This window comes from Gavia stellata, chromosome 26, assembly GCF_030936135.1.
Source record: "Gavia stellata isolate bGavSte3 chromosome 26, bGavSte3.hap2, whole genome shotgun sequence".
Lineage (NCBI taxonomy): Eukaryota > Metazoa > Chordata > Aves > Gaviiformes > Gaviidae > Gavia > Gavia stellata.
In genome coordinates, this window is record NC_082619.1 from 2277851 (window position 1) to 2304761 (window position 26911).

A 26911-nucleotide genomic window follows, 5' to 3' on the forward strand; every position below is an offset into this window, starting at 1 on the left:
AACAAACAAACACAAAAAAATGTTGCAGATGAACATACAGGTTCCAGGGAAACTATGAAAGCCATATGCTATTTATGGCTCCTAAAATTAATCTGCAAAAGTCTTTTTCTTCTAAGTCAATTATTGCTGTATCTTCTAATGGACATTACTCTTGTATTAAGTCTAAGTTACCTCGTTAAGTATTAAGGACAATACATATTCATAAAAATATTTTTTGTTTTGTAACATCTAAATGAAGCGATGCAGAGTAACAGTATGAACAGTAACATAACAGTAAGAATTAGTATTTGAACTTGATTTTAGGGAAAAAAGCACCACCAAACCTATCTGCAAAGAAAACATTTTAAGTAACCCAAAAGTACTAATAAATAGTTCAGAAGCCCACACACACACACAATTTCTGTAAATTCTTTATTGCATGGATTAAGAAAAAAGTATTCCCTTTTCTACATCAGCTCTCAGGGTCCAAAGAGTTACAGGGTATGCCTTACATACAGTTCAGTTGTTGCGATGTCAGAAATAACAGTTCAATTTTCTGCAAGTGAAGTTTGTTTTACAAAATGGGAAACCAAACAACAGTTAGTTTAGAAAAACACTCATTAAAGCTGCCATTACAAGGAAAGTTACCTTCAGCTATGTAAGTCTGTCACTGATGTAATCAATTCCGCCCAATTTACAGTGCAGCTTAAATCAACTCACCCGGACATTATCCACTTTAAATCTACTTTTCTAACATTTTTACTGCTGTTGCAATACATCAAAAAATGATGGATATTTATTTCTAAAAGACTAGCTCTGAACTTGCTGCAGTATGTACATACTATGGACCCTTGGTTATTAATTTCTTTTGCATTAAACATGTTGGTAAAAATATGATGAAGCAGAGGCAGCAGTGAACAATCGTGTTTGTCAGGGACTCAGTCGCATCTTAGAGGCTCCACAGCATGGCAACAGCCTTGCAGATACCAACATCATAATAGTTAAAGTAGCAGAGGCCAGCGAAGGTAACGGCCGACAGTACGTACAGACCAGTATTGGCCAGTTTAATGGGTGTATCTCCATGGACGTAGTCAGTTATAACCTGTCCAAGACCCCTACAGAATAAGAGGGAGAAAAAAGCTGAAATCACAAAAGAGCATTCCTCACTGAAATCCACCCAGTTTATGTGAGCATTCTACTAAGATGGCTTAAATGTACCATTTTTTTCACCCACTGCCATCAACCTTTCCTAAGAATACCCAGTTCCCACTCAAAAAGAAGATGCATGTTTTTAAAAAAACCCAAAAGAAAACAACATTCCACATATTCTATTTAAAAAATACACATATTCGCTCCGAGTTTTCTGAACGGTACTGAGGAAACAAGGTGTTGAGCACAGCTCTTTCAAACAACAGAATCTGTAGAATCTACCTCCGAGAAACAGAGGGCAGCTTATCTGACTTCCAAGGGCTGAAGAAAAGAAACCAAAGGAAATAGCCTTCTTGCTTGAATAGCAGGGTGTGGTTCTGGGACCAGCGATTGCCACAAATGCACAAAAGACTCCAGGATGTGTATTTAGATTAGAAAATAGTGGCAACCAAAAAATTGCATACGCTGTTTTTTTCTACTTCTGTCAGACTGGAAGTGAACTCTTGTCCAGATTTAAACTATCCAGCAACAGGAAGACAGAGGATGCTACTAATGTGGTAGTTCTCTTCCCGAAAGTACAACTGTATTTGCTTTCTGCAATAACAGATACCAACTTGGTAAAAAAGAGAACCGTATTTAATGCAAAAATTTTCTTCCTAGGATTTTGCCTTGGTCTAGCCTGAAGCTGAAGGACCCGTGTCCCACACATTAAGTCACACTAGTGACCTAGCAAGGTTCAAAGTCCTGCAGCAGATGCCACTGCAAGTGAGCACTGAGCCCAGTTTCACTTAGATGGGGTTCTAATACCATAAAGATGTCAAAAGCGGGAAAAGGGGTGCAAGGAACCCCTGGATACACAGAAGAGAAGCAGAAAGTGGAAGCAGTCTGAAAGGCAACTACTCCCGAACTATTAAAGCTATTTTTTTTTTTACAACTGGACAGTGAAATAAGGTCAGGAGTGCAAGCAGCGCTTACCCACACTTTGAGCCTTCCAAAGTGTAGACAAATAAGGCATACCCAACTTGTGATTCACAGGCTGCCCTTCAGCTGTAGTATTGATAAAGGATTTTCATAAGATCTTTTCTTTGCATGGCACAGTAAGACTGAGCCATGCTAAGACTTCTTAGAAGAACTGGTGTGTGACTTTACAGCACGCTAATTAAGTCACACAAAGTCCTCATGGGAAAAGACCAGTGGCCCTGAGAACAAGGAAGGAAATCAGTGAGAAATAGCTGATGTGTGGTAGACACACTATCTAGATCACAACACAGCAGCTTTGCTGGGTAGAGAAATCTTTTATTACATGCCAGCAAAAACGGTTCAAGATAAACATGGCTTCAGGTGTCTTGCATAAGTCTATTCATAGGTTAGTGTTTGGACTGATAACTACTTAAATATCTGAAGCACTATTTCCAACATATTTTAGGACAAGATTTCGTAAGGAAAAACATAGCGAAAGGTGAAAGAAAGCCCCTCAAAAATACATGCAATACTCCTCTGCAGTTTCTGATCAACTACTAGAGGGATTATCTGATCTGTTATAGCAATCAAATTAACTTTTGTGGCAAGCAAACAATCTTTCTTCTTTTAAAGATACTCTAGCACTGAATACCTATGGAAGTACAAGAGGAGAATTTTCCAACATAGGAACACCTTTAGGTTTTGAAGACAATGTTTTGCAAAATAGGAGTTTAATACTGGAGAAACTTTCCAGCTTAAAAAGAGAACAAAAAACCCACACAAGTGGGGGAGCAATTCACTCTGATGAAAGTTAACAGCAGAGCTGCACACAAGCAACAAGACACTTTTCTCACAGGGGAAGTCCGCACACTGTTTATGGAAAAGGGATTTCTATTATGAACAATCCTGACACTTTTGTCAACGAGAGACATTCACTAAAGAATCAAATGTGTGTGCACTGACAAAAAATGTCTTCCAGAGAACCCATTTCAACACATCAACCTGCAACAACCTGTTCCATTGCCTGGGATTTCCCCACATGGTCACATCCAGTATGGCACCAACACGCACATACCCAACAAATGAAGATGCTCCGAAGACAGGCAAGCTTAGCTTTATGTATGTTATATTTGAAAGAGCTCTGCCAAATATGTTCAAAGATAGCCACATTTCAGATGAATTCTGTACTAGATTCGAGAGCTTCGTGAAGAAGATCCCAGTCACAGTGAGGAAAGTTCAAGAACCCCTGGTACAACTTTGTAAGGGCAAAACTAAGATTTAAGAAAACCTGGCATCCCAAAGTACCATGAATTTGCTTATCTGCTTTATCCCTGTGACAAGGAACTACAGACCAGTATCACCTCAAGAATGTAAACGCTGCCAGTTAGGCCAACCATGCAGCTGGATCCACTCCTAACTAGACTCGTCTAGCCTACTCACATTAAAGGTCACAGCAGAACTACACTTAAGACGAAGAACATGAGCAAGCACCCATTGCCCAGGAATCAAGAAAATAACAATCAAGGTCTCAGCTTCTTTAGTGGAATATTTGCTATGAACTCTTTCTTATGCAGAATCTTATCACCATTGACATGTACAAAGTCAGCCCACATCACAGAACTGTAGAAGAACAACTTGTTTTATATAGATCTGTCCTGTTTCTGTTCCCTCTGTTCATACAACATTGATTCTTCTACAAGATAAACCATCAAAGATTCTACACAGCCCGTGGCAAGGAAGTCCTCCTAAGGTAAGATACTGTGTAGAAGAACACTAGAGAATGTTTATGGATTCCTTAACGGTAGTATGTATCCTGCCTTCTGACTGAGAGAACAGTGTGACAAAGGAAGACCAAGATACGACGAGTCTTGTCAAAGATCATGACTGTAGCAGAACTTGGAGAGTAAGGACTTTGCATCTCTTTCCAGGTGTTTTATACTAGATCAGGAAACAAGTCAGTAGACTTACTGCCATGTACAGATTTAAGACCTAAAGCTTGGAGCCATCCTGACTATCAGACTTTACTCTTAATTCTGAGGGACCTATTGTGCTTACCAGTGGCCATGGAGAGTGAGGGCTGCAGCCAGTGAATAGTCCATGGCTGGTCCAGGATACAGGTAGGCTGCAGGAAGGAGACCCAGCAAAAGGACACTGACAGCTCGCTCACCTGTCCAGTGCAAAGACGCAGCCTTGGAACTGCCTGCAAGGAGAAGTATTTTTCAGTGCAAAGTTCCTGTTCGAAGTGCTGTAACCTTAAAAACAGATACCTCATCCTGACCAGCACCACACAATTACGTCTTTTCTCCTACCTGATCACTAAGCTTTCATCCAAGCAAAACCTAGATGCTTTTGAATTACTGCTATAGAACATACACCTATTTTACAAAGTCTAAAAGTTTTACTTTAAATACTCTCTCTTTACTGCTGCTGAGAAAGAGAAGCTTCTTTTAGTACAAAAGAATAGAAGCTCAACAGTTAAAGTCAAAAAAACCTCCAGTGCTACTTTCACAACCTGCGGTTCAGGACTAAGGTCCAAGTCAACCATCACAGGAAAGAAGTGTCTCTGAAGGCAAAACCTTTTTGTCTAGTGAATTTCCTGACTGCTACGTACTATTTACCGCTCCCACCGTTTGACAAATGGCTTTGAGATCTGGATGGACACAACTACAAGTTTCAGTGAATGGCACATCATGATAACTCTGTGCACGGTTCTGCCCAGGAACCAATATTGCTGTTTTTAACTGTAAATAGCAGATTAAACTTCTGGGACCATCACAGTGATACATGGCCTAGAAGTAGCCTGAAGGCCAAAGGATTTCAGTCCTCCATTGATACTCAGCTGCGTACAATTTGAACCACGTAACAGATGCCCCAAAAACTGAAACATCTAGAAGGTTCTGGAGCGAACCAAAATCCTAACACCATAAGCGATACTTTGAACCAGAATGTCAGCACGAGCCCAGCCTAAGAACATCACGAATTGAGCCTGTGAGATTACTTTTATAATACAATACCCCCAGAGTGCTTACCTAACACACAGATATTATCCATCCATCATAAACCAAAACGCAAATGTTTTTCTTTGTTTTTGCAAGAGGAAAGAAATTTCGAAAAGTGACAAGGTAAGGAAAGCGAAGGACCTGAAGTAAAACATGAAAGGGACCTAGGCTGTGGACTAATACGCTGTCCCTGTAGAACTCCATGGCCAAGAACGCTTCACAGCACGTGCATGAATTCTGTTGTTTATATGAAGTCCAGAATAGAAAGGGAGGAAATGGCTTAGCGGTGTTTAAGCCAATTTCTTTACAAGCGTTTCGTCATCCTTTCCACTTCCAAGCTGTGTTGTAAGGCATCCTTAACCTCCAGTCACAACATTTCTCATACTTAATTGCGCAACTGACAGACCAGAACTTGGTCTTGGCACGGTTATCTTTCATCACCACTCTTAGTCCTACCACAAGGAGAGAGACAAAAACAATCCAAGAAATACTCTGCCTGCAGATCAGACTTCTCAGATTAACCTCAGTGAATCAGAAGCTCTACTGTTCAAGAAAGAGGTCACAGTTGCAGTGTCTTCATATTACTACTGCTACTGAACCATAAGAAATATTAAACTCTCTGATTTCTTTTAAAATCTTTCAACCTTTTTTCCACACTCGAAAAAACTACCACCTTTGTTAACAAGCAGAGACTTGCTTTTTGGACATTCAGTTAACACCTCCTATTTAAAGCCTTGCGGCATTCGCAAGCTCGGTATCGACATCGCAAATGTCCGTTTCAAATTCAAGCAGCGTGAAGTCACGTACGCCTTGTTTTAAACCAGAGCCGGGCAGCGCGCAAACCAGCAGCCGTGCCATCAACCGAGAACGGTGCTGTCGCCGGTGACGGTAAGACGTTCTGGTAATACCAGCAACCCCACCTCACCCAAGAAGAGCCCAAGAGTGCCACGAGTCAATTCTTTCTGCCCTTGGTTACTCACACCCGCCACTCAAACCCGCTGCCTGCCCCAAGACAATCGGCCACCCGGCCCCGGCGTGCGTGCAGCGGGCACGCGAGGAACACGCCCGAGAAACCGGTTCCAGGCCGGGGGGTCACGGCTCAGCGCCGCCCCACAAACCCGGTGCCGCTGCCGGCCACGGGGAAGAGGAGACACACACACACACACCCCCCCGCGCACGGCGGGGGCTGCCCCGGGGCGCGGGACGTACCGTGGCCCTGCTGCGGGGGGCTGTGGCGCTGCCGGGCCGGAGCGCTCCGGTCGGCGACGGCGGCCAAGGCCGCGGGGCGGTGGCGAAGGGTCCTCCCGAGGAGAGCTGCGGAGAGAAGGGGGAGGAGGTGTCAGGGCCGGGCCGGGCCGGGCGGCAGGCCGCGGGGCCGGCGGGCACTCACCCATCGGGGCGCCGCGGGGCCGTGCCAGCCCCGCCCGCAGCAGCACCAGCGCCGCCATCCTCCCCAGGCAGCCCAAGGGCACGGCGCACCGGAGCTGGAAGCCGCCGCCGTCCTTCCGCTTCCGGGCTGGGGGCGGGTGGCGGCCTCTGCCGCGGTGGAGGCTGGGGCGGGGCAGCGGGAGCGCCGCTCCGGAGGCGGTGCTGGGGCCGCTCGTAAAATCCGCAACAGCGGATCCCGGCGCTCCTCGCCTGCGCGTTGGCTAAGGAAAACTCTTTGTACGAGGGCAGCCGTACAAAATAAACACCTTCTGGAGCGTTCCCTGCGATGCATTTAAGCAGTCGCATCGTTATCGCGTGCCTGGCCGGCGGAGAAGCGGCTGCGATAAAGGAGCGAGCAGCTGAAAGCAAGCTGAGCCTGCAGCCCTGCTTCCTGCAAGTCTTCCGCCTTCGCCAGCAGACAAGGGCACGCAGCGACTGTCTGTCACTCGAAGTGAAAAGAGGGACAGGGAGCAAGGGCTTGGAATGAGGACCCAGGGGCACTGACACCCTTTTGTACTTGTTCAGGTGTAGACTAAAGCCGGAGCTGTGCTCCGTCACCGACACACAACATCCCCGTCAGCGCAGTACGTTTCCCCGACAGCTACTTTCCGCTCCAGCCTCCCCTACTTCATCTCCTCTACAGCCCTCCACAGCCACCCGGTCTGGTCAGGCAGAAAGACGTGGCAGAGGGGGAACACAAGGACCACCCAGACTTCTCAGGCCTGTGCTCTGTCCCTGGGCTTTACTCCAAAACAATGACAAAAGCATCGAACGTGTCTGGATTTATTTATTTTGTTAAAAGGCTTGGCTGTTCAACTGCAGGGAGAACGGCCCAGTACCAATTTCTCCAGTAATACATTGGCCAGACCAGAGACAGAACACAACACCCACCAAGGCTTCTCTGTCAGCACAAATGGTTTCAGCATCCTCCTACAGAGAATGGAGGAAAGGCAGACACAATGGCCAGCCCACGCCAGGATTTGGAGAGAAGTCTAAAACGAGCAAACGCACCGCTGTCTTTTCTTCATCGTTATGGAAGGAGTCACTGTACCTTCAGCTGGAATGAGACTATTCCCTCATGCTCCCTTCTGTGTCCGGCTGACCGTCTGCATGCCACCACACAGGTCTGCTTCTGCTGGAGGATGGGAAGACAAAGCTCCTGTAGGGTTAAATCCAGTGACATTTCCTCTGTTACCAGACTTTGTGTCTCTCCCCTCTCCTGCTGCAAGTCTTGGTCATTGATTTGGTAACCCAAAAAAGCAATCCGTTAAAACTTAATTTAAAAAAAATAACAATGGTGCAAACATGCCTGTTTTCTCCCTGCAGATAGCCCATAACGTTTTTGCGCATCAGAGGTCAACCTGGTCGCAGAAAAAGAACCTCAGGTCGGCAGGACTAGCCAGCCTGTGAGACAGGCAACGGCTCCCCTGGTTTCCTGACTGTCAAGTGAGTGAAAAGCAGGGGGGCACCTACTGCAGGCTGCCACGGCTCAGTGTCTCCCATGGCTTGGCAGGATGTATACGAACCACAGTGTTGAAACAAGTTGTACCATGGGGCAGTGCTGAAAGATAAATACCTGCCTCTGTCCTCTACCTTATTGTTTGAGCTGCAGCCTAGACTTATCAGTCCTCATCTGAGCTATCCTCCGATTTTTCATCAGCGGCCACTTTCCAGTTCTTCCTCTTGCTCCTCTTCTCTGGTACTTCGCTGTGCCTCTCTGACACAGAATTGTGCCGTTTCTTTCTCTTTTTGGGGGGCCGTTTCTCTTTTTTCTCCTCAGATTCACTGTCCTCAGAGCTGCTGGTGGTTGAGCTGCTTGCATGAGAAAAGTCACTTTCCTGCCCAGAAGAGGAGGCAGGTTCCCTGGCAGGCACTTTCCTGGTCTTTTTCTTGCGCTTGTGTTTCCCTTTCCGAGTGCTTGAAGTCTCCTCTTCTGAGCACTCGCTCTCCTGGGAAGAATCTGATGATGTTCTCCCCTGCTCCTTTTTCTTTTTCTTTCGCTTTTTGTGTGATCGCTTTTTTTGCTTCTTCTTGTGTGATTTCTTTGGTTTTTTCCGTTTGTGTGACTCACGGGCAGTTTGCTTTCCCAGATGAGATCTCTTCTTCCCATTGATAGCATTTTGTTCATCTCCTTCTTGCTGGTCACTGTAAAAAGAACAAAGGATGACCAAAAGGAAGCAGACAGGCAGGCACACAGCAGTTGAGCCTTTTCTGTCTCAAAGTTTTAAGCAAGCCCACCAATTCATTGGGCTGGAGCAGGAAAGCAGACGTTTTGACAGATGTGGTAGCTGCATTTTTGTTTCAAGTGCTTATTAACAGCTTGGGTCCACACCTTACTAATACCCCTGTTTAAGATATTTGAGCCAGAACCAAGGAGAATGTGTACTGAAAGCCACTGAGTGATGAAAACTCATTTATAGCAGGTTACTTCGAATCCATAAGCCTGACAAATTTGTTCTTGATGATTCTCGTAGGTGTAGTTTAAAAATAATTAATTCTGTCTAAGATCTTATTTTACAGTTAAGTCTTCGCTCTCCAGGGTACTGCAAGAATTTATATTCTCTAAATAAGGAGAAACACCGAAAACACAGGTACACTATAATGGAAAGGAGAACCTGGAGCTGATATTTGAGAGGGTGTATACTGAGCTGATTTGGATTCAGCCTACTACTCTGGCTCTCTGTTGGCCCAGACAGACCTTCCAGATTCACAGCATTTTAGTAACTCAGGCTAAAACTGAATGTCTAATTACTATAAAAGATGCAATCCCCTCCTAAGACTCAGACAAGGGGGAACCCCATTAATGGACTGGGTTTTTTTTCCAGTGGGTGTCTGTAACTAAACAGTGCTGCTTTACATTCAAGGCTGATTTATATTCAAAACTTAAAACTCAATTTGTAAAATTCGCTGCATAACCTGACAGAAGTAAGATTCTGGATACACTAGTAAGCCTGCTTGCCTTACCTATCTGTATCAAATTCTTCAGGGTACAACTCTTTATAGCCACTGTGACCCCATCTGTAAGAAAGCAGAACCATCTATTAGAAACAGACAAGGTGTTTAAGGAAAAAAATATAATTCTGAAAAGACAGAGGTGCAGAATGAACATGAGTTTAGACAGCAAAGAAGAAGGGCTATCAGAACCTTCCCAACAAAGGAGGAAGGAAATATGACTGATTTGGTTGGTACTATTTAAATGCACCTTATGTTCTCAGTCTCTTTTCCATTGCTAGTTAGGGAAAACTACAACTCACATTTCTTTAAAATAACCCTAGCGAGCGCTAACTTGCATTTCTCGAGATTTTTTAAGTTCCTTGGGCAAAGTAATAAATACTAAGCTTAGTTGCTGAGCTTAGGGCTGAGCTTTTGCTGCTTACTGTGACTTAGGAACTCTATAGATGAACTCAAATTAGGTATTCTGTGACACTACAAAAGTTCGTGCATGTTACTTATTCATTCTCAAAATGAGATCGAGCAGTATTTTATAGGAGCACGTACTGAAAAGAGAAACGTACTAACTTTTTGGTACAGGACTCCAGAAAGGTGTTTTAATTACAGTTACAATCACAGTACGTTAGTTCTCCCACAGACCTGTCTGGCATGTTGGCTTCACATTCATACAGCTTTTTATTCCAGGATCGGGCCCTAAGGAGATCATCTTCGACTGGGTCAAGGAATTGTGAGTTCTTTGTCTTCCAGTCAGCCCTGTGGCCCTCCTCATCAAAGCCATCACTGCGCATCCGACTGCTGCAGAAAGAGAACAGTTGTCCTTCAGCTGTCAGCTCTGATGGAGAAACTTTCTGAGCAAGGGGTTAGTCCAGCGAGAGGAGCAAAAATCCAGCAAGTCTTGGATGTCCATCTACGCAAGAAGACCGGCTATCATTTTAACAGACAGTCACCATTAACAGCTCTCACAAAACCAGTTCAGAAGCTAACACCGGTTTTCAAAACTTACTACAGCCTTCTCTGCACAGCAAAATTCTTGACAGAGATGCTCACAAGGCAAAATTAGAGGAAGGGGTTATCTTGCCTATCACAACAAACGCGCTTCTCTTCCTCTAGAATACTCTGCAGGAGCAGACCAACAGTATGCAGTGAGACATAGGCTAGTAAAAGCAGCAAAGGGGAAACTGAAGAAGTAGAACTGACTTACTAGAATCACAATTTCATCAGGTACCAGGACTAAGACCCCAAATCCACAGAAAGCACCAACAGTTTTGAGTGATCTCACATGCCTGCGGCTCTAGTTTTGTTTCTCTCTCGCAATGCCACGCTTCCTGAGCCAAGCAGCAGCCATGGACTTAGCGTAAGTCTGAAAGGTGTTCTCACCTGAGACACTAAAACCACTTCCTACAACATTCACACTTCTGAAAGGTCTTCATGGTAGGAAGCCCCCCCCAAAACCCCAACCCTCCCCCCAAACCCAACTTGTTTTCACATAGAGCTTGTGAGATCCTCAGGCACGTCAGAGTGATTGAACAGATACCACACAAGCAGTGGTCAGTACTGGTGGGTTACACTAGTGCAGAACTCCACACCACAACAGTTTTGTTTACTGCCAACCTAAATAGCAATACATTAGACTTTCCTCACAACATTCTGACGTATTTACTTAAGCACTTCCTACCCCCGTTGCTTCAAAGAGACCGGCCTACTTAATGTTGTATTTTGAAGACTATGCATCCGGATGAAGAGATAAAACGTCAGACTTAAGCACTGGTCTGACCTCTTTCCAGCGACTCATTAAGGAGAAAATAAATACACCTGTAGTCTATGTAGTCTTCATATCTTGTAAACACACAGTCATCACAGAATGCTCTTAAAGTGTTTTAACACAAAAGGGTAACTAAGCCAAGACAATTATCTCCTCCACACAACTAAAACCCACCTGGAAGTGTCCGACAGCATTCTGCTTTGCCTTTTCCAGTAAGTCTCTTCTGTCTGCTTCTCCCACTCCCTTATTTTCCACATTTCTGTCTCTTCCTGAATCTGACAGTCACAGAAAGGAAAACAAGTGTAACATCAGGGAAACTTTACAGACACGTAGCATGTAACATCAGCTCCTAGCTCAACATTCCTGCTAACAAAGTTCACAGCAAGCTTTCCTGCCATACTGAAACAGATTATTATCTCTCGCTATAACCAAGGTAACCAAAAGGAGACTCTTTTGGTGCTAATACCCTAACAAAGCACATAAGGGTAACGGCACGGAAGTGGCGGGTTTGCCAGATTTTGCTCTCTCAGCTGTTCTGTCTACCCCGCCTCGTCGTTCATTACTATCCTGAACATACGCACTGTCAGAGAATTCAGTGTGTAAATACCCTCTGGAAGGACCAAGCCAAAGTGGGAATTTACACAAGAGGCTGAAAAAACACAGCATGCAAATACTGGGTGGTTTGGCACAGATTTACGTTTACAGACACTGACTGTAAATCAGTGATTTCATAAACATATGAAATAAATGAGCTGGACCTGCTGAATTATGTCAGGGATTAATTAAATAGTTCGCTAAAGTTAATGGAGTTTCTTAATCTTGCACTAAAATGTTGTCTCTACACTTCAACACAGAGTTCAAATTCTTTGATGCAATTAAAAGTACATACGCTGAACAGCAAGCGAAAAAACCAAAACCAATTAAAGGTTCGCTACTTTTAAAAAGGCGAACTGTAATTTTCTTTAAAGTCCTGAAAGAACGGGTTTTTCACCGGGCAAATTTTATAGTAAATACATACACACATCCCCTCGCCAGGACGGGAACTCCAGAAAAACAGGGTTAAACTGAAAGTGAGACGACCGACGCTTCCAGCTGATTTCAACAAGCGCCCTTCCTCTCGGAAAAACGCACCCGCTCTCCCCACCGCCGCCCCACACCGCGGGCACTCCGCCCGCCCCACTCCCCGCTCCGCCCCGGCCCTCGCACCCGCCGCACGGCACCGCCCCGCTGGTGCCCCGGGCGTCTCCCCTCCCCGCGGGGCCGCCGACAAACGCCGCCCGCAGCGGCGAGCGCGGGGAAAACCGGGCGAGGAGCGCCGGCAGGAGGGAGGACGAGGGGCCGCCGAGGCCGGCAGCCCCCACCGGCCGCGGCCCTACCTTGTTGTGCGCACCCGTGTGCCGGATGACGTTCCGTAGCAGCACCTTCCCCACCGGCACCCGGGACATCCTCTCGCCCTGCGCGGCCCCGCGGACGCCGGACCTCGCCGGCACCCCCGGGCCCGCCGGGCGGGGGCCGCTCACCGGGGCGCGGCCGCGGGCAGGAAGGAACGGGAGAGGCCGGGCGGGCTCCCGGCTCCCCAGCGGAAGGGGTCCCCGCCAAGTGCCTCCGCCTGGCAGCACCCGCCGGGGCGCTGAGCGGCCGCGGGCTCCCCGAGCCGCGGCGACCACGGGGCGGGACCGGCGCGGCGGCGGCTCCGGGGGCAGGCGGCCAGCGTTCAGCCCCGCCGCGGGGCCGGCGCGGGGGGGGGCCGGCGGGCGCCGGGCGAGGGTGGCGGCGGGGCCGGAACGCGCGGAAACGGGAGGAGGAGGGGGAAGGCGGGCGGACCCGCCGCGCGCGGCCCTTCCGGTTGCCGTCGCTAGGCGACGGCGGCACCCATGGCGGGCGCGGCGCTGGCGCGGGCCGCGCAGCTCTGGTCGCTGCTGGACGAGATGGCGGAGAAGGAGCCCCAGGCCTACCGCCGGCTCCTGCGGCGGCAGCGCGCCGAGGCCGAGCGGCTCTGCGCCCCGCCGGAGCCCCACCTGTGCCTGCGGGCCCGTCCCGCGGTGGGTGCGCGGGGCCTGGGGCTCGGCCTCCGGCCCGGCTGCTGGGAGCGGGGACGAGGGCGACTGCGGGGCCGGAGGGGGACGGCGCGGGCGGGGCGCTCAGCCGCGGCTCGGTCTCTTGCAGGGCCTTGTCGGGGGGCCGCTGTTCATCAACGTCTGCAGCTGGAAGAGGGTCCCGGCGCCCAAGGCCCCCAGGGACCCCACACCTGTCAGCGCGGGGCGGCTAGAAGAAGTATGCGGTGAGGGAGGTACGTCCCAGACGAGTTGCGCCTCGCCCCGAATGCATTTCTTCCTGCAGCGGTGTATTGCGTGGCAATCGCACGCGGATTGTCGCTGCAACAGAGGGTGGTACTGTGCCGTGGCCAGCTCTTAGCTGGGGTGGGGGCGGCGAGGCAGGGATGCGACACGTGTATGTAAACAGGGACTCTGAATGAGTCCTTCCTTTTTGGAAAAAACCTCAAGAAACACAAAAATTGTACACGTCTAAATCCTGGAAAGTACTTAGGCACTAGGAATCTCTTTGACCACATATACTCATGTTGACCTGGGTCGTGTTCCCGTGCTTCTCCTTGAACACACAGACCGCAGAACCAGCACATGGAGAGGTTTCATCTCTAGGCAAGGTTGATAGAATCAGTTCTCTGCCCAGAAGCCACAAATTCATTTCCTTTGCTTTTAAATCAAGTGATTGTAAAGAACACTGGCACATAGTTCCATAGCAACAATTCTGACACATAATTTGTTTTTATAGACCTTTACAGCGTTATAGATATTGCATATAACCCAGATGTTCTTCAGAGGGGAGAAGAAAACCCAGAGAAAATGGAACACTTGATCCATTTGACACTTAAATTTGTTGAGGAACGATGCAACCTTATTCTTTCTTATCCGTACACCATTGAATCATTCAAATTCAAAGGAAGCCTGGAAATGATGCAGCAACGTCTGAAAGGAAGGCAGGTGCCAACTCCGCATCTCAGTGAGAACACAAAGAAGGGTATGTAGAGATCTGTCACTTCTCTTTGAGGACCTATCAGATTCTTCAACAAATTAACTCAAGCCTCATCTCTCTCACCCCAATTCTTGCCATAAGCATAAACAAAATGCTTCTAAGAATTCAGAATAAGGCAGTAGTATTCATACCAGGTATCAGTTTAACCCTGCTGGCCCCTCTGCATTCATCTCTGATGTTGCACAATCGAGAAACTGTAGTGACACTGGAGCAGCAAATTCCCTTTTTCCTATATCCACTAGACATGGTATCTCTGCTAGGATTTGATCCCTTGAGGTGCTAAGTTTCTTTTGCTCTAACCTGAGTAAAAGGGGCTGCTAGTAGTCTGAAAACAGCAACTTTTAACCCGTTGGCAATAAAAGCAAATCACGGGCAAAGGAGAAACTGCCAGAAACAGTCTTCAGCTGACAAAATTGCTAATTACAATTAATTACAGTTAAAACTTTCGTGATATATTTGTCAAGTGGCATAACATTACCGTTCTTAGTAACTGAGTGATACATGTGAAAAACTTATGTTTTCTTGAAAGAACTGACACTTGATCAGCTGCTACACACTATGGAAGCTGAGGACTGCAGCAATGCTCCTGTGCTGCTGAAGGAAGAAAGCACGACACACTCTAAAATGCATCTGATAGAGGAAATCACCAGTACTGAAATGCCAGAGAAGCTGAGTACCCCTGTCTATGAAATGATCACCGTGAAGGATGCAAACAAGAAACCGCTCAAAATTGAACTCAAAATTGAATTGCCTAAGGTTAGCTCTGTTTCTGAGTGTGATCTGAGAATTTCAAAGGTAAGATAGCAGAAAGAATAACCTTGTGTTTTCTGTCTAGTATCTAATTCCTAGAAATGCTCACTGCTAATTCGTTGTCAAATAGTTAATCACTTATTTTAATTTTCTTGGTTTAGGATGACATAATCATTGAAGTCCCTGAAAAATACAAATTACAACTAGATCTGCCAGAATTGGTGGACGAAGAAACAACTACAGCAGTATTTAACAAAGGAAAACGGGTATTGTTTATCACAGTGCCGGTTGCCAAGCCAGATCCTTAAAGACTGCATTCTGTCCAGTTCATGTTCACATGTGACAGAAGAAAACAAAACCCCAAAATGAGAATCCTAACTTTTACATGGCAAGGAGTGGTTTTTTTTTTTAATTGACCTTCTAATCTTCAGAGGTGACTACCTCAAATGCCTTTAGAATATGCATGTAGAAAAGAACGTCTGGAGGAATACTAGCACCACCAAACTTAGGAAAAAGAATAAGTAAAGATTGTAAATATTCAAGGAGTACTTGAATATGTTAACAGCTGTAGTAAAGAACCATAAATGCATACATGCTTTACTACATCATTTTGCCTTAAGGTACAACAACAGTTATGAAGTCTTTTTGCTAAATAAATTGATTACTGGATTCACATGGTTAGAGCAGCTCTCACGTGTATTTAATATTGCAACAACCAGCAGAGGTGTGTCATACACAGTTCTACAGGTTGCCCTGAATGCTGTTGCTGTTCTCTTTAGGACAATCCCTGCTGATCTTAACTGGAATAGGCTTTGTAGTCTTTCCAGTCACTGAATATGCTTAACCTCACTTCTTACCAGTTTGGTAATCTCTGAATGGGACCATAAAACAACAGACCTATTTTGTACTATTCGAAACAGCATATAGAGATTCAAAGCTCAGGAATGCTAAGTGTGAAGCTAGCAACCAAAAACAATCTTGGAGCACTTCAACTAGAAACAACTATCTGCATTAGTTTACACAAAATACAAAGTAATACAAAGCAACACAAAACAAGGTCAAGGATTACTACGCATTACTAGAATTAATTGGGAAAGGGACAAGCAAAAGTTTGTCATCTTAGTTTCATGATTGATTTGGTGGTACGTCATTCTTATAGCTTCTGTAACACATTAGCACTACAACCATGTTTCTGTACCGATATTCATCAGATCAGAAATGGAAACAAACAAATTTGTTTTGAGCTACAACTTTAAAGTACAGGCTTACAAAAGAGCAGTAACTCCTAGCTTTACCCCCTCTTTGTTTCAAAGCAACTTAGAAGGCTGCACTGAAACACCGTTTAGTGGTTACAGTTGCAAGTTCAAGCTGAAATCCTATCACCGCAGGAGCCGAGCCGGCCTGTTGCAGGATGCAAGCAGTACCAGAAGTCACTATCAGCACTCCAAGCACATACACTGGCTAGGATTTTTTGTTTTCCAAGTGTTCCAGAGTCTGACAGTCATTCAGAGAGCATTTCCATAGGATAAACTATTTAGTGTTCTTACTGCAGGAATAAAGTTAAAGGTCTCCGTAGCCAGAATTTGAGGTTCTGTTGAAAACTGCAGCAAGGAAGCCGGGAAGATTGAAGTTCACTGCTGCACGATAGTAATAAAGCATGTATTATTTTGGAACATTTGTGATTACAATTTAAGGTTAATAGGGTAAGTTTCACTATCAGACTGAAAGGCTAAACAGCTCTGATTGTGCTATAGCAGTACAGTAAGCCACACACAACTGAACAGAAAAGCACTGGAACATGTTTTAGTAGTTGTCAATTCCAAACATTTAATAGAACGTAGGTTCACTAGAGCAAGTCTGGAACCAAGATATTTTAGATCATTGAAGAAAAAACAAAACCATAATGCACTTTTTTGCTTAAGCCAGGCATGAAACCCAGGTATCACAGCAACCAGACATTAAATAGTTCCCACAAAAATATTTAATTTCCACAGTATTTTCTTTCAATATCTTTAGTGAATTTTGTAGAACTTTACAGGAGACAGTACTTAATGCAATATACAGAATAACAGATCAGCTTTAACTTTTTCTTTCCTTTTTTTTTTTTTTTTTAAATTCTCTCCCGCTATTTAATTCTCCTGGTCACTTTGTAACTACTACACAGTCGTCCTTTCTACATTAACATTTCCATGTGGAAAGTGGAATTTAAGAATGTTCAGCACTGCACCCCTTTCAAGGATATGACTGGGGTAACTGGACACAAGTCCAACAAACTATTGAAGCATTTTACATACAATATATACATGGATAGCACATTCTGCAGCTTACTGAGGCTGGGACAACATAGACAATTCAGGGAAGAACTGCAGTACCAGTGACTAACTCAGAGCTTCCTATGTTAGAATGCCTGAAAAAAAATTCCAAACATTCGAGTCATCACATGATTAATACCTACTGATGGGATTATTAGCATGTGTGATTTGCCTATATTGGGTTCCAACACACAGATTCTCTTGAACATTCTGCAAAACAGTTACTTCCATGGCACCATAGTCTGATATTAACTTAGCAAGAGGAATAGCAATTAAAGAGTTTTCATATAAAAAGCACATGTAAGTGAAAGTCCACGAGAAGACGGCACATTCCCTGTGGTATCTGAGAGCTGAGACCCCACAGATATCAGTGCTCTCTCACCTTACTTTAAAGTGCTCAAAAGGGATGGCATAGCCAAGAAGGTCCAGACCAGTGCCAAATTCCAAGAGAGATTTGGAATACTGGCACTTGGCCTTTGAGAAACTATTCCCAGCTGCTTCAGTCCCTTAGTGCATCTATCATACTTGCCCACCCCAGCAGGAGAACAGGATAATAAGGGAATTCACCTTCTACTAACTTGTACGTTTCAGTTACCATCTCATCTGAACTCCTGTGAAGAGATGTTTATAATTCAAATTTCTGAGAACACTGAGGTCATTAAATGGCTTGGTATGCACCCCCTTGTTCACCCTAGTTTAGAAGCAGATGGCAGTATGCATGCTGCCTGGATAATTTGTAAATCTGGGATGCTTAACTCTGTTTTGGAAGAGTTTGCAAGTTAATTAACTGTATAAAAATACAGTATAGCTGTAATATTGCTCTGAAAAGCACTTCTGCAAACTTTTTCTGTACAGACTGGTAATAACATTACCAGATAATATAATACATATTTAAAATAAAAAAGGAACTCTTTTAATAAGTCTGAACACTAAAGTCTAAATAGCTTGTTTAAAACAAAACAGTGTGACCCAGGAAAATTTTGCTTGCATGGTTAAATTATAGCAGCATGGTTACTGGCTTTTCAAGGAAATTCTTGAATTCAGCAAGCCACTGTGCTCCAACTGCTCCGTCTACAACACGATGGTCACAGCTAAGTGTAACGGACATCACACTGGCCACATCAAATCTGAAAGAAAAAGAAAGAATAAAAAAAAAATGTTAACACAATCTTCTGCAAGTCAGTGCCACCAACAAAGCAAAAAAGCTTTTATCAGAGAACCAGCAATAGCAGTTCGTGCTTGGTAACAAATGTTTATCTCTGTAGACTTCTAAAAAAGATTACACTGGCCAGCAGATCATATTAATTCCGTTCTACAATTAAGAAACACATTTGTATGTTCCCTTTAGGGCAGGAAGCTCATCTTTCTTTGTATCACAAGAACAGCCCCATGTGATCGAAGAAAAAGAGCCACTTTACCCAGTAACCTCCCGTTTCACCATGTGTCAGTGACAGCTACCTAGGACTGTTAACAGGTTTAAATAATCCTAAATGATCTCCTGGGTCTATGCTAGTTCAAGCTCCAAGCAAGGCGATATGATATACAGGACACCTGAATTATAATCCATTCCTTAGGTTTTCCTTAAATGCAAATTTAAGCAAGTTGTTAAAGAGCAACAGGTGCCTAAACTGTTGTGGATCCCAGACTCTTTTCCACAGCTTAACCCTACCCCTCAAAGAAAGAAACAGCTTTTCCTTAACTTGCAAAGAAGCTGCAAGAATAAATGTATGGCAGATCATTCATCAGTCATTGCATTTCTCTTTAATGCCTGTGTGACCCTTTTATACAAGATCTCACTGTACTTCTTCAGAAGGTGCTGAAAGCAGTATGCCAACAACTAATATTTTTTTTAAATGATAATCTAATGGAAGTGTTAGAAACATATTGAATTCAGAAGCTCAGTATATGCAGAATCAGATGAATACTCACCCTTTCTCATTATCAGCTGGCACTAGCCTTTTCTCTGAGGAACCAACTGCAAGGATGCAGGCTTGAGGTGGATTGATTATGGCAGAGAAATTCTTAATCCCATACATTCCTAAATTGGAAATCGTGAAAGTACCACCCTACAAGAAAAATGCATTCATAGTCAAATTCACAAAAGCTGTTTCATGTAGAATATTAATGAGCATGGCTGAAACATCACAAAATAAGCTTTGCTCATTCTGAACAGGGCTCCTGAAGAGAAGTCAAGGGCAGCAATGTTTAACAGCAATCTGAGTTTCTCACCTGGAATTCATGAGGCTGAAGTTTACCTTCTCGGGCTCTAGTTGCCAAAGAAACCACATCCTTACTAATGGAAGCCAGGCCCTTTATATGTGCATTAAACACAATAGGGGTTATAAGCCCTGCAGGAGTACTAACTGCAACGCTAACATCCACTACGTGATTTCTGCAAGACACAAAGGAGATGCCAGTTACTCTAGCAAGATAACAAAAAAAAAATTTTCAGAACTGTTCAGACAACTCTAAATTAATATTAATTTTGCAACAATTATTTCACCTTGCACACTAGCCTTAGATGCAAGGTTCTTAGCACTTTAATGAAAGGCCCTCAACCTTTGCATTATAACTGTTCCCCTCCCTCCTCAAAATCCCAGCAGAAGGTCTGCTATTTTGCCATGAACTCTCTACTGAACAAAGAAAGTTTCTGGCTTCGACCGTACCATAAACTTACTGCCTAATAACTGTGTCCATCCATGAAGAATTTGCCTCGGGCACCTTCAAGCACGCCAGAGCAGAAGCTTTAATTATGAAGTCATTGACAGAAAGCTTAATGTTATCCGAGACCTCCTGTAAATAAAGAGATTTGAAGCATCAGTTTGTCTCTTACGCATTACCTCAATTAACTTGGACAATCACTGCCATGCAGCCTTGTTTAGACAAAATGTTAGAAAACAATCACACTATTTGTAAGTATTAACATTCAAAGTGCCAAGATAATTTAGGAGGCGAATACATCTCCTTCATAATTTAAGAAGGTACAATCTTTTATGTCTGTTTTTCCCCAAACTTGGCTTAGAATTTTTATTTTGCTTAAATTTTCTACTCTTGTTACTCTTAAAAACCTTTTTACCTTTTTGCCCTACTTTCCAGCTGTTTATTCTTTGAATTGAACAACACCAAGCAGAGTAAAAAGTGGCCCTCTTAGGGAAGTCAGAAGTCAGTGCACAGCACCTGGGTAAAAAGTCTCATTCTGTCACAGACAGTCCAGAACCAATCCATAACAGGTAGAAAAGGCACTGAAATGACTATTTTTTGCAAGCCAAAATGGCGTATCACCAAAAAGCAGGGTGGGCAAACCTGTGAGAGAATGCAGCTTTCCTCACACACACACGCTCACCATGCCTAAATGCTTTACCTGATTGAGTTCTTTCCTTAGCACCAGTACTTCTCCCATGTTTATATCAACAGAAAGGTAGTAGTGAGGTATTGTTTGTTTAGACTGCATCAACCGCTGAGCAATTACCTGCGGGTGTAAGATAGAAGCGATGAAAATAAATCAATTTGAAAAATTTATGACTGCAAATAATGATCTCCAAAAGGAATAAAATCTTCTTACCCTCCTAATGTTGCTGATAGGGATATCTGTGAAGGTCCCCACTGGTGCTGCTGCAACTGCAGCAGCTGCAGGAACTGCCTCTAGTGTTGGAGCCTGCAATCAGAGAAACACAGCATAATTCACAGTAGTATCCAAGTATCAATTGTACAGATTAATTCAGTATGTGGGACAAGTGCTGAGGCTAAGTTGCCTCTTGCTTAAGGGCAGCAGATATTTCTACTCTCTAGCCTCACCTCTCCAGTACCCACTAGGTTCTAAGTCCTATATTTGATTATTAAATGTAGTACTTAAGCAATTTAGAAATGCAACACTGATATATACTGTTACGAAGCTCCCAGAATAGTAAGTCCTACTAGATGGTTGTTTTACATACAGCAGAGAGGTATGCTAGAGGACACTCTCAAACTGCACTCAGCCACATCCCTTAAGCAGTACACAAAGCAAGACTTCCATCATCTCATATAAAAGACAAGGAATGGTATAAAAACAGATTTGTGGCAACAATGACAGCAGGCTGTTGGTTCATAAGTCCGGCTTTCATTCTAATTGCCTCTTTTCAGCAATGTTAAATGAGTTGGGACTGGGCTTACCTCAATCCATAACAATGTAGCAACCAAATGAAGGCTTGGAAGCCCACAATTTTTTTTGTCAGTAAAATACCAAAGGGACAAATAAAGGAAGAACACTTCGTCCGTGTTTCTGACAGGTTAAGCCTTAAAACCTAACAGTCAACATAGCCCACACAGCATCATAACCCAGCCAGTCCAGCAATAACAGTTCCATACAGTAATTGCACTTCTACAGAGCATTTTCATCCCTACAATAAAATATCTGTTCTTACAGATCTCAAGCCTACTCACTGGAGCAACTTTTGGTGGCACAAATGACTCCACATCTTTCTTTGTGATTCTACCATCTGGTCCAGTACCTAAAAGGGTCAAAGAAAAACATAAGAAGATTTCAATTATTTGCAACAGGACATTGCTTCTAAAGGTACAGTTTTATTCAACAGAGAGAAGTCACTTAACACAGCCTCGGGTGAGGACAGCTGCATAGTCAGGATGTTCCCGACAGGGAGGAAAGAAAAGAATTGGCAAGTATGTACCTAGAAGGACAGATACTTGATAGTGAGAGCTAGGAAGCAGAAGAGCAACCCACCTTTCACCTGGCCAAGGTCAATTCCTTTTTCTGCTGCCATTTTCTTTGCCAGGGGACTAACCAGGATCCTTCCTTTCCGGGGAGGTGGCCCAGCTGTGGGGACTGCTGGAGTGGAAGGAACAGCAGGCTGGGGAGGAGGAGCAGCAACAGGAGTTGCCACCACCTTAACAGAAGAATCAAAGCCATTAGCTTCAGGATTATTCAGCAAAAGCTTTGAAGGTACAGTAAGAGAACAGGACCATCTAATTACCAGTCAAGAGAATAGCGAAAATAGTCACTAATCTGAAAGAATTTTCAGATTCAGAGAATTTTCCCAGTGCCAGAAATTAAATCAGAAACTTCCTGGGAAGGAGGCTAACTAAGCTGCGGAACTATACACCAAAAAAAGGTGAAATAAGTAACTTATGCTCCCAATTTTCAAGGATGAGGCATTAGAACTGGCACAAGCAACAGGCTGGAGAAGAGATCGTAATGAATGACTATCTGCTCCAGCTGTTGGAGGGCAAACTAGCAACCACTTCTTAGGTCACCTATCACCAACACATGTGTCAGCCTTGCATTCACAGAATCATAAACATTATTGTTGGAGCCAGGGCTTCACACTGTCAAACCAGCAGAACAGTTCAGATCAGACCTCTTAATGGTCCCCGTAACTTCTCTCACATGCTAAGAATCATCCTTACTAGTGGAGGAGGAGGAGGAGGAGCTTGTGCTTTCATGTCAGTTACTGCAGTGTCTTGGTAGTCAGCAAAGGCTGGAATATCAGACTCTTTCTCCACAATGATGCAGAGAGCTGTTCCTAATGGCACGTCTCTTGTTCCTTCAGGCACCAAGATTTTTGCCAAGTAGCCTTCCTCCTGCACTTCAAAGCCTGTAAGGGAAAGAAACAAAACTGGTTTGGTGCCTGAAGAGATCCTCTAAATGCTGCTTCTAAAGACTTTGATAGCTGAAGCCCTGTCCTATATTTAGTAGGCAAGAGAATCCTTTTCAGTGCAACTAGATAGGGAAATGTGTCCATGCACTGTACATTACTAAGAAGGATTGATGAAGAAATAGAAGTGTTTTTAGGAGCACCAACGTTTAGCTCTCCAATGGAATGAGAAGTTAACAAAACTTGTTTTAGCTGCCCCACAGCTACACATCCTGAGCAGCCAGGAGAACAGTTGACACAGAGGCTACTCTGGATCCTCCCCTTTTAAGGGCACCTCATCCATTCTTGGCTTTGGAGTTGACTCACCTATTGTGGCTTTATCTGTCTCAATTTCTGCCAGTAAGTCTCCCTCATTCAGTTTCTCCCCAACCTTCTTCTCCCATCTCTGCACTGTGCCCATTGTCATGGTAGGTGACAGGGCAGGGAGTGTGACCTGTGAAGCCAGAGAATACCAGAGAATCAGATTTTAGTAATCCAAAAGGAACGGGAACACAGTTTTAACCCCTGACAAAATGATGCCAACCTAAAGAAGTAGCCAGCCTTTAATGCACACCTAGATCTGGTTCCATTACAGCAAAGCACAGCGCTGTCCCAAATTGCTAATTTGGCTTCTTTTACCAAGGCCTAAGCAAGAAAGCAAGCAAATGCAAAGAGCAAGAAATCTTCATATCAAAATAATTATTACCACAATCACATTGGGAGTGTCTTGCAGCTGCTATCTGCAAGGCTAAAAGGAAGACTGAAGCAAGTCGCTTTGTGACAAACAGGTTCAGCCCCTTCAAAAGCTATATAGACTTGTCTTCCAGTAAGCACTCAAAGATGGTGTAGGTTTGCACATACATATTGCTGTGCAACAAATACAGCAGCACGTGTGAGTACAGCTTCAGGGCAAAACTGGACAGATAAGGCAAAGAGCGGCAAGTAAGCAAGTTTAGTAGCTAAAACACAAGTCAGATTAAGAAGCCTTTAATTAATTCTTTGTTCAATTACTGACTTTGCATAACATCTCAGACAAATCAGTTCCCACATGTATCATCTGTGGAATGAGGTTTAGTATTTCAAATTTTCTTTTTCAAAGGAATGGCACAGAAATACCCCGCTACAAAGTGCTCAAATGCAACAACAGTGGATGTACACTTCAGTATCTAAGCAAGGTAAAAAGATTATCCACAAATACAACTCATTAGTAGTCACCCACAAACACAGCTGGTGTGTTCATCAGAGTATCACAGATTTGAGTTCTGCTCTGAGATGTAAGCAGGCCCTTCAGAGCTTATTCACACTTAGCACAAGGTCTTTTTATACCAGAACTGTCCGAATAATACAAATGCAGCAGTTTTTTCTAGACTGCATAACAATCCTGGAAAGACAAGTCTCTCCTCTACTAGCAGCTGGGATGCTAAAATAATTTTCTGAAGAAAAGCTTGCTGGGACCCCCCCAAACACCTGCTTTAAGCATGCAACAATTCAAGTAGCACACACTCCTGCAACTGTAGCTAATAACTTCCCACTCCAGATAGTATTTATGACAGAATGCCCTGGAGCTAGCAATGTCAAAGACAGAAAAAGACTGCAACAAGCCTTAAATCATCAGCAATGCTCTCTTACCTGCATATGAGGAGGGTAAGAGCTGCCAGGAGCCTGAGGAGAAGGCTGAGTTGGCGGTGAGGGAGCTGCAGCTTGAGGGGGAGGCACTGAGGCTGCAGGGGGGGCAGACGCTGCAGAATCCAGAGTAAAATTTTTAAAGGCATCAACATGTTCAGGCCTAGAAGAAAACACACAACCGCAAAACCAGTCAGATGACTGTCTCTAAGCCTTTCACACATGGCACCCAAGAAGCCCCAAGAAAGAAAATTCAACTCAAGAATTAGCAAAATACATACTTTTCTACTGTAATACATATTATGGCCCCAATAGGAACATCTCTTGTTCCTTCTGGTACCAGGATCTTGGCCAAGTAGCATTCCTCCAGGCTCTCAAAGCCAACTGTGGCTTTGTCTGTCTCCACCTTTAAGAGAGAACAGGATATCATTATGGCAACAGAAAAGACCAGTGAGCTCTGAGCCTTCCAGTCTGATAGTGCAGGGTCACAACACACACAGTTCTGGAAAAATCACCCTGTGGCACCAGCTCTAGGAAAGTACGCTCTCAAACAGGTTAAGCGCTGCTCCTGCTCAGAAAGATGAAAAGCAGCAACCAGCTTTGAAAGGCTGTTAGCCACTTGTTCCCCACAGCATCTGTTGGGATCTGTGATCTTGAACCCAAGATCTGGTTTCAATTAAGGGCAACCAGGGACAGAACCCAAGATGCACATGCAGCTCATTAGAAATGCAGCACAGCCTATGCCCCCAAGATACCTCTGCTATGAGCTCTCCTTCACCGATCTTGTCACCCTCCTTCTTTTCCCAGCGCGCAATGGTGCCCATCTGCATTGTGGGGGACAGAGCTGGCAAGGCCACCTGTGAGGAATAGGACAGTGTTACAACTCAGTCAGGCCTGACAATAGGAACCCCACGCATAGGGCAGAGAGGGATCCTCAGCACAGGCTGGGATAGGGGGGTGCAAAGGAGAGTCTCTCTGCAAATCCCCAGCAGGTCAGGACTGCCTCCACCCTGCTGGTAAGACCCCAGGGCAAACCAATACTGGGGTGCCGAGATGGGGCTGACCAAGAAGGGAGAAGCTATGCCAGAAGACTAAGAGAAGTACAGAGAAAAAGGACTAGTGGTGAAGGAGATGGTACCCGATGACGGTACGGGGACTTGGGCCAGGGTGGTGGCAAGGGTTTGAGAACGGCGAGAGGAGGGAGAGAAGAACTGCAGCTCCCCAGGGCAAACTGAGCTACCCAGTGAGGGGAAGCAAGACCCGAAGAAAACGAAGGGGCTGCCCCCGAGGCAGGCGGGGGGACACGAGTCTGTCCTCTGAGGGACCCCAGTGGCTATAGGGGTACGAATACCAGGGGGTATGGGGGCACCCAGACTGCCTGGGATGGGGGAGCCTCTCACCTTCTGGTGTGCCGGGAGACTGCAGCAGCGGCACGGGACGAGCCGGGGCCAGGCAGGAGGCAGCAGGAGCCCGCCAGACCGGTGCATGGGGCCGCCCCACGCTGGGCCGCGGCCCAGCGGCACAGCCCCGACCCCCACCGCCGCGCGGCGGCCGGCCCCAGCGGTACCGAGCGCTCGGCAGCTCCGCACCAGACCAGGAGCTCCCGCCGCGCCCCGGGCTACGCGTCGCGCCAACACCCGCCACATGCTGGAGCCGGAGCCGGAGCCGCGGCCCCGCCGCCGCCGCTCGGTGACCTCCTCCGTCCGGGCACGGCGCCGCACAGCCCCGCGCGACACTGCCGTGCTGCCGTAAAGCGCGGCGGACGGACGGCGGGGCGGGATCGCCGTGTAATGGCGTCGCGGGGACTGCGAGGCCGCACTGCGCAGCGGCGGGACGGCCTGGGCGGTTACGCGGGGGCTGCAGCGGCAGTGGGAGCCCAGCCCAGGCAGGGGAGGCTGCCTGGGGGCTGTCTGTGGCGGCCCCCGCTGTCAACCCCAAGGCCGCAGCGCGCCCCGGGCCCGGCGTGCCCCCGCGGAGGGCAGACTGCCGGAGGCTCCTTGGGGCCCTCGGGGGACACGCGGGGCCCTGCCCACTCGTAATGCCGCCCGCCGGCCTGGCTCTGCGCCTCCGCAGCCTCGCGGCACCAGAACGGGGTAGAGAAAGCTGGTTGGCAGCGGGCGCAGCCTCGTGGTTCACATCAGTGGTGGGAGCTTGTCCAGCAGTGAGGAAATTGGGCTGTAGCCAAACCTGTACATCGTATCTTGGTGCAATACCCACCCAAAATTGCAACAGGCCCTCTTGGAGTCTCCTTGTCACGATGACGTGGCCTAGATTTTAGCAAGATCCCAGTTCTTTATGGGGACACATGAATCC

General features: G+C 45.7%; 4 protein-coding genes across 6 annotated transcripts; 1 reads left to right on the plus strand and 3 right to left on the minus strand.

Annotated features, from left to right (window-relative positions):
* Positions 1 to 394: 394 nt before the first annotated feature.
* SDHD (succinate dehydrogenase complex subunit D) lies at positions 395 to 6535 on the minus strand. The gene is made up of 4 exons (XM_059829608.1): positions 6478 to 6535; positions 6297 to 6401; positions 4144 to 4288; positions 395 to 1094 (listed from the first exon to the last, which is right to left on the minus strand). Exons 1-4 carry the CDS (start codon positions 6533 to 6535, stop codon positions 929 to 931), a joined length of 474 nt encoding a protein of 157 aa, XP_059685591.1. The 3' UTR covers positions 395 to 928.
* Positions 6536 to 7293: 758 nt separating this feature from the next.
* Positions 7294 to 12674, minus strand: NKAPD1 (NKAP domain containing 1). Of its 3 annotated transcripts, XM_059829605.1 has the most exons (6): positions 12606 to 12674; positions 11404 to 11504; positions 10107 to 10262; positions 9480 to 9533; positions 8109 to 8660; positions 7630 to 7650 (listed from the first exon to the last, which is right to left on the minus strand). In XM_059829605.1, exons 1-5 carry the CDS (start codon positions 12672 to 12674, stop codon positions 8138 to 8140), a joined length of 903 nt encoding a protein of 300 aa, XP_059685588.1. In that variant the 3' UTR covers positions 7630 to 7650; positions 8109 to 8137. The 3 variants fall into 3 exon arrangements, with proteins under 3 accessions (XP_059685589.1, XP_059685587.1, XP_059685588.1); XM_059829606.1 differs by having other exon boundaries at positions 7294 to 8660; positions 10107 to 10259; XM_059829604.1 differs by having other exon boundaries at positions 7294 to 8660.
* Positions 12675 to 13103: 429 nt separating this feature from the next.
* Positions 13104 to 15711, plus strand: PIH1D2 (PIH1 domain containing 2). Its single transcript, XM_059829592.1, has 5 exons — positions 13104 to 13271; positions 13396 to 13519; positions 14023 to 14268; positions 14813 to 15078; positions 15195 to 15711. The coding sequence occupies exons 1-5, from the start codon at positions 13104 to 13106 to the stop codon at positions 15339 to 15341; spliced, it is 951 nt and encodes a 316-aa protein (XP_059685575.1). The 3' UTR covers positions 15342 to 15711.
* DLAT (dihydrolipoamide S-acetyltransferase) lies at positions 15665 to 26244 on the minus strand. Its single transcript, XM_059829590.1, has 14 exons — positions 25999 to 26244; positions 25354 to 25455; positions 24880 to 25004; positions 24605 to 24761; positions 23303 to 23429; positions 22749 to 22936; positions 22066 to 22228; positions 21768 to 21835; positions 20908 to 21000; positions 20707 to 20814; positions 20023 to 20138; positions 19575 to 19737; positions 19275 to 19411; positions 15665 to 18472 (listed from the first exon to the last, which is right to left on the minus strand). Exons 1-14 carry the CDS (start codon positions 26242 to 26244, stop codon positions 18343 to 18345), a joined length of 1923 nt encoding a protein of 640 aa, XP_059685573.1. The 3' UTR covers positions 15665 to 18342.
* Positions 26245 to 26911: the final 667 nt, after the last annotated feature.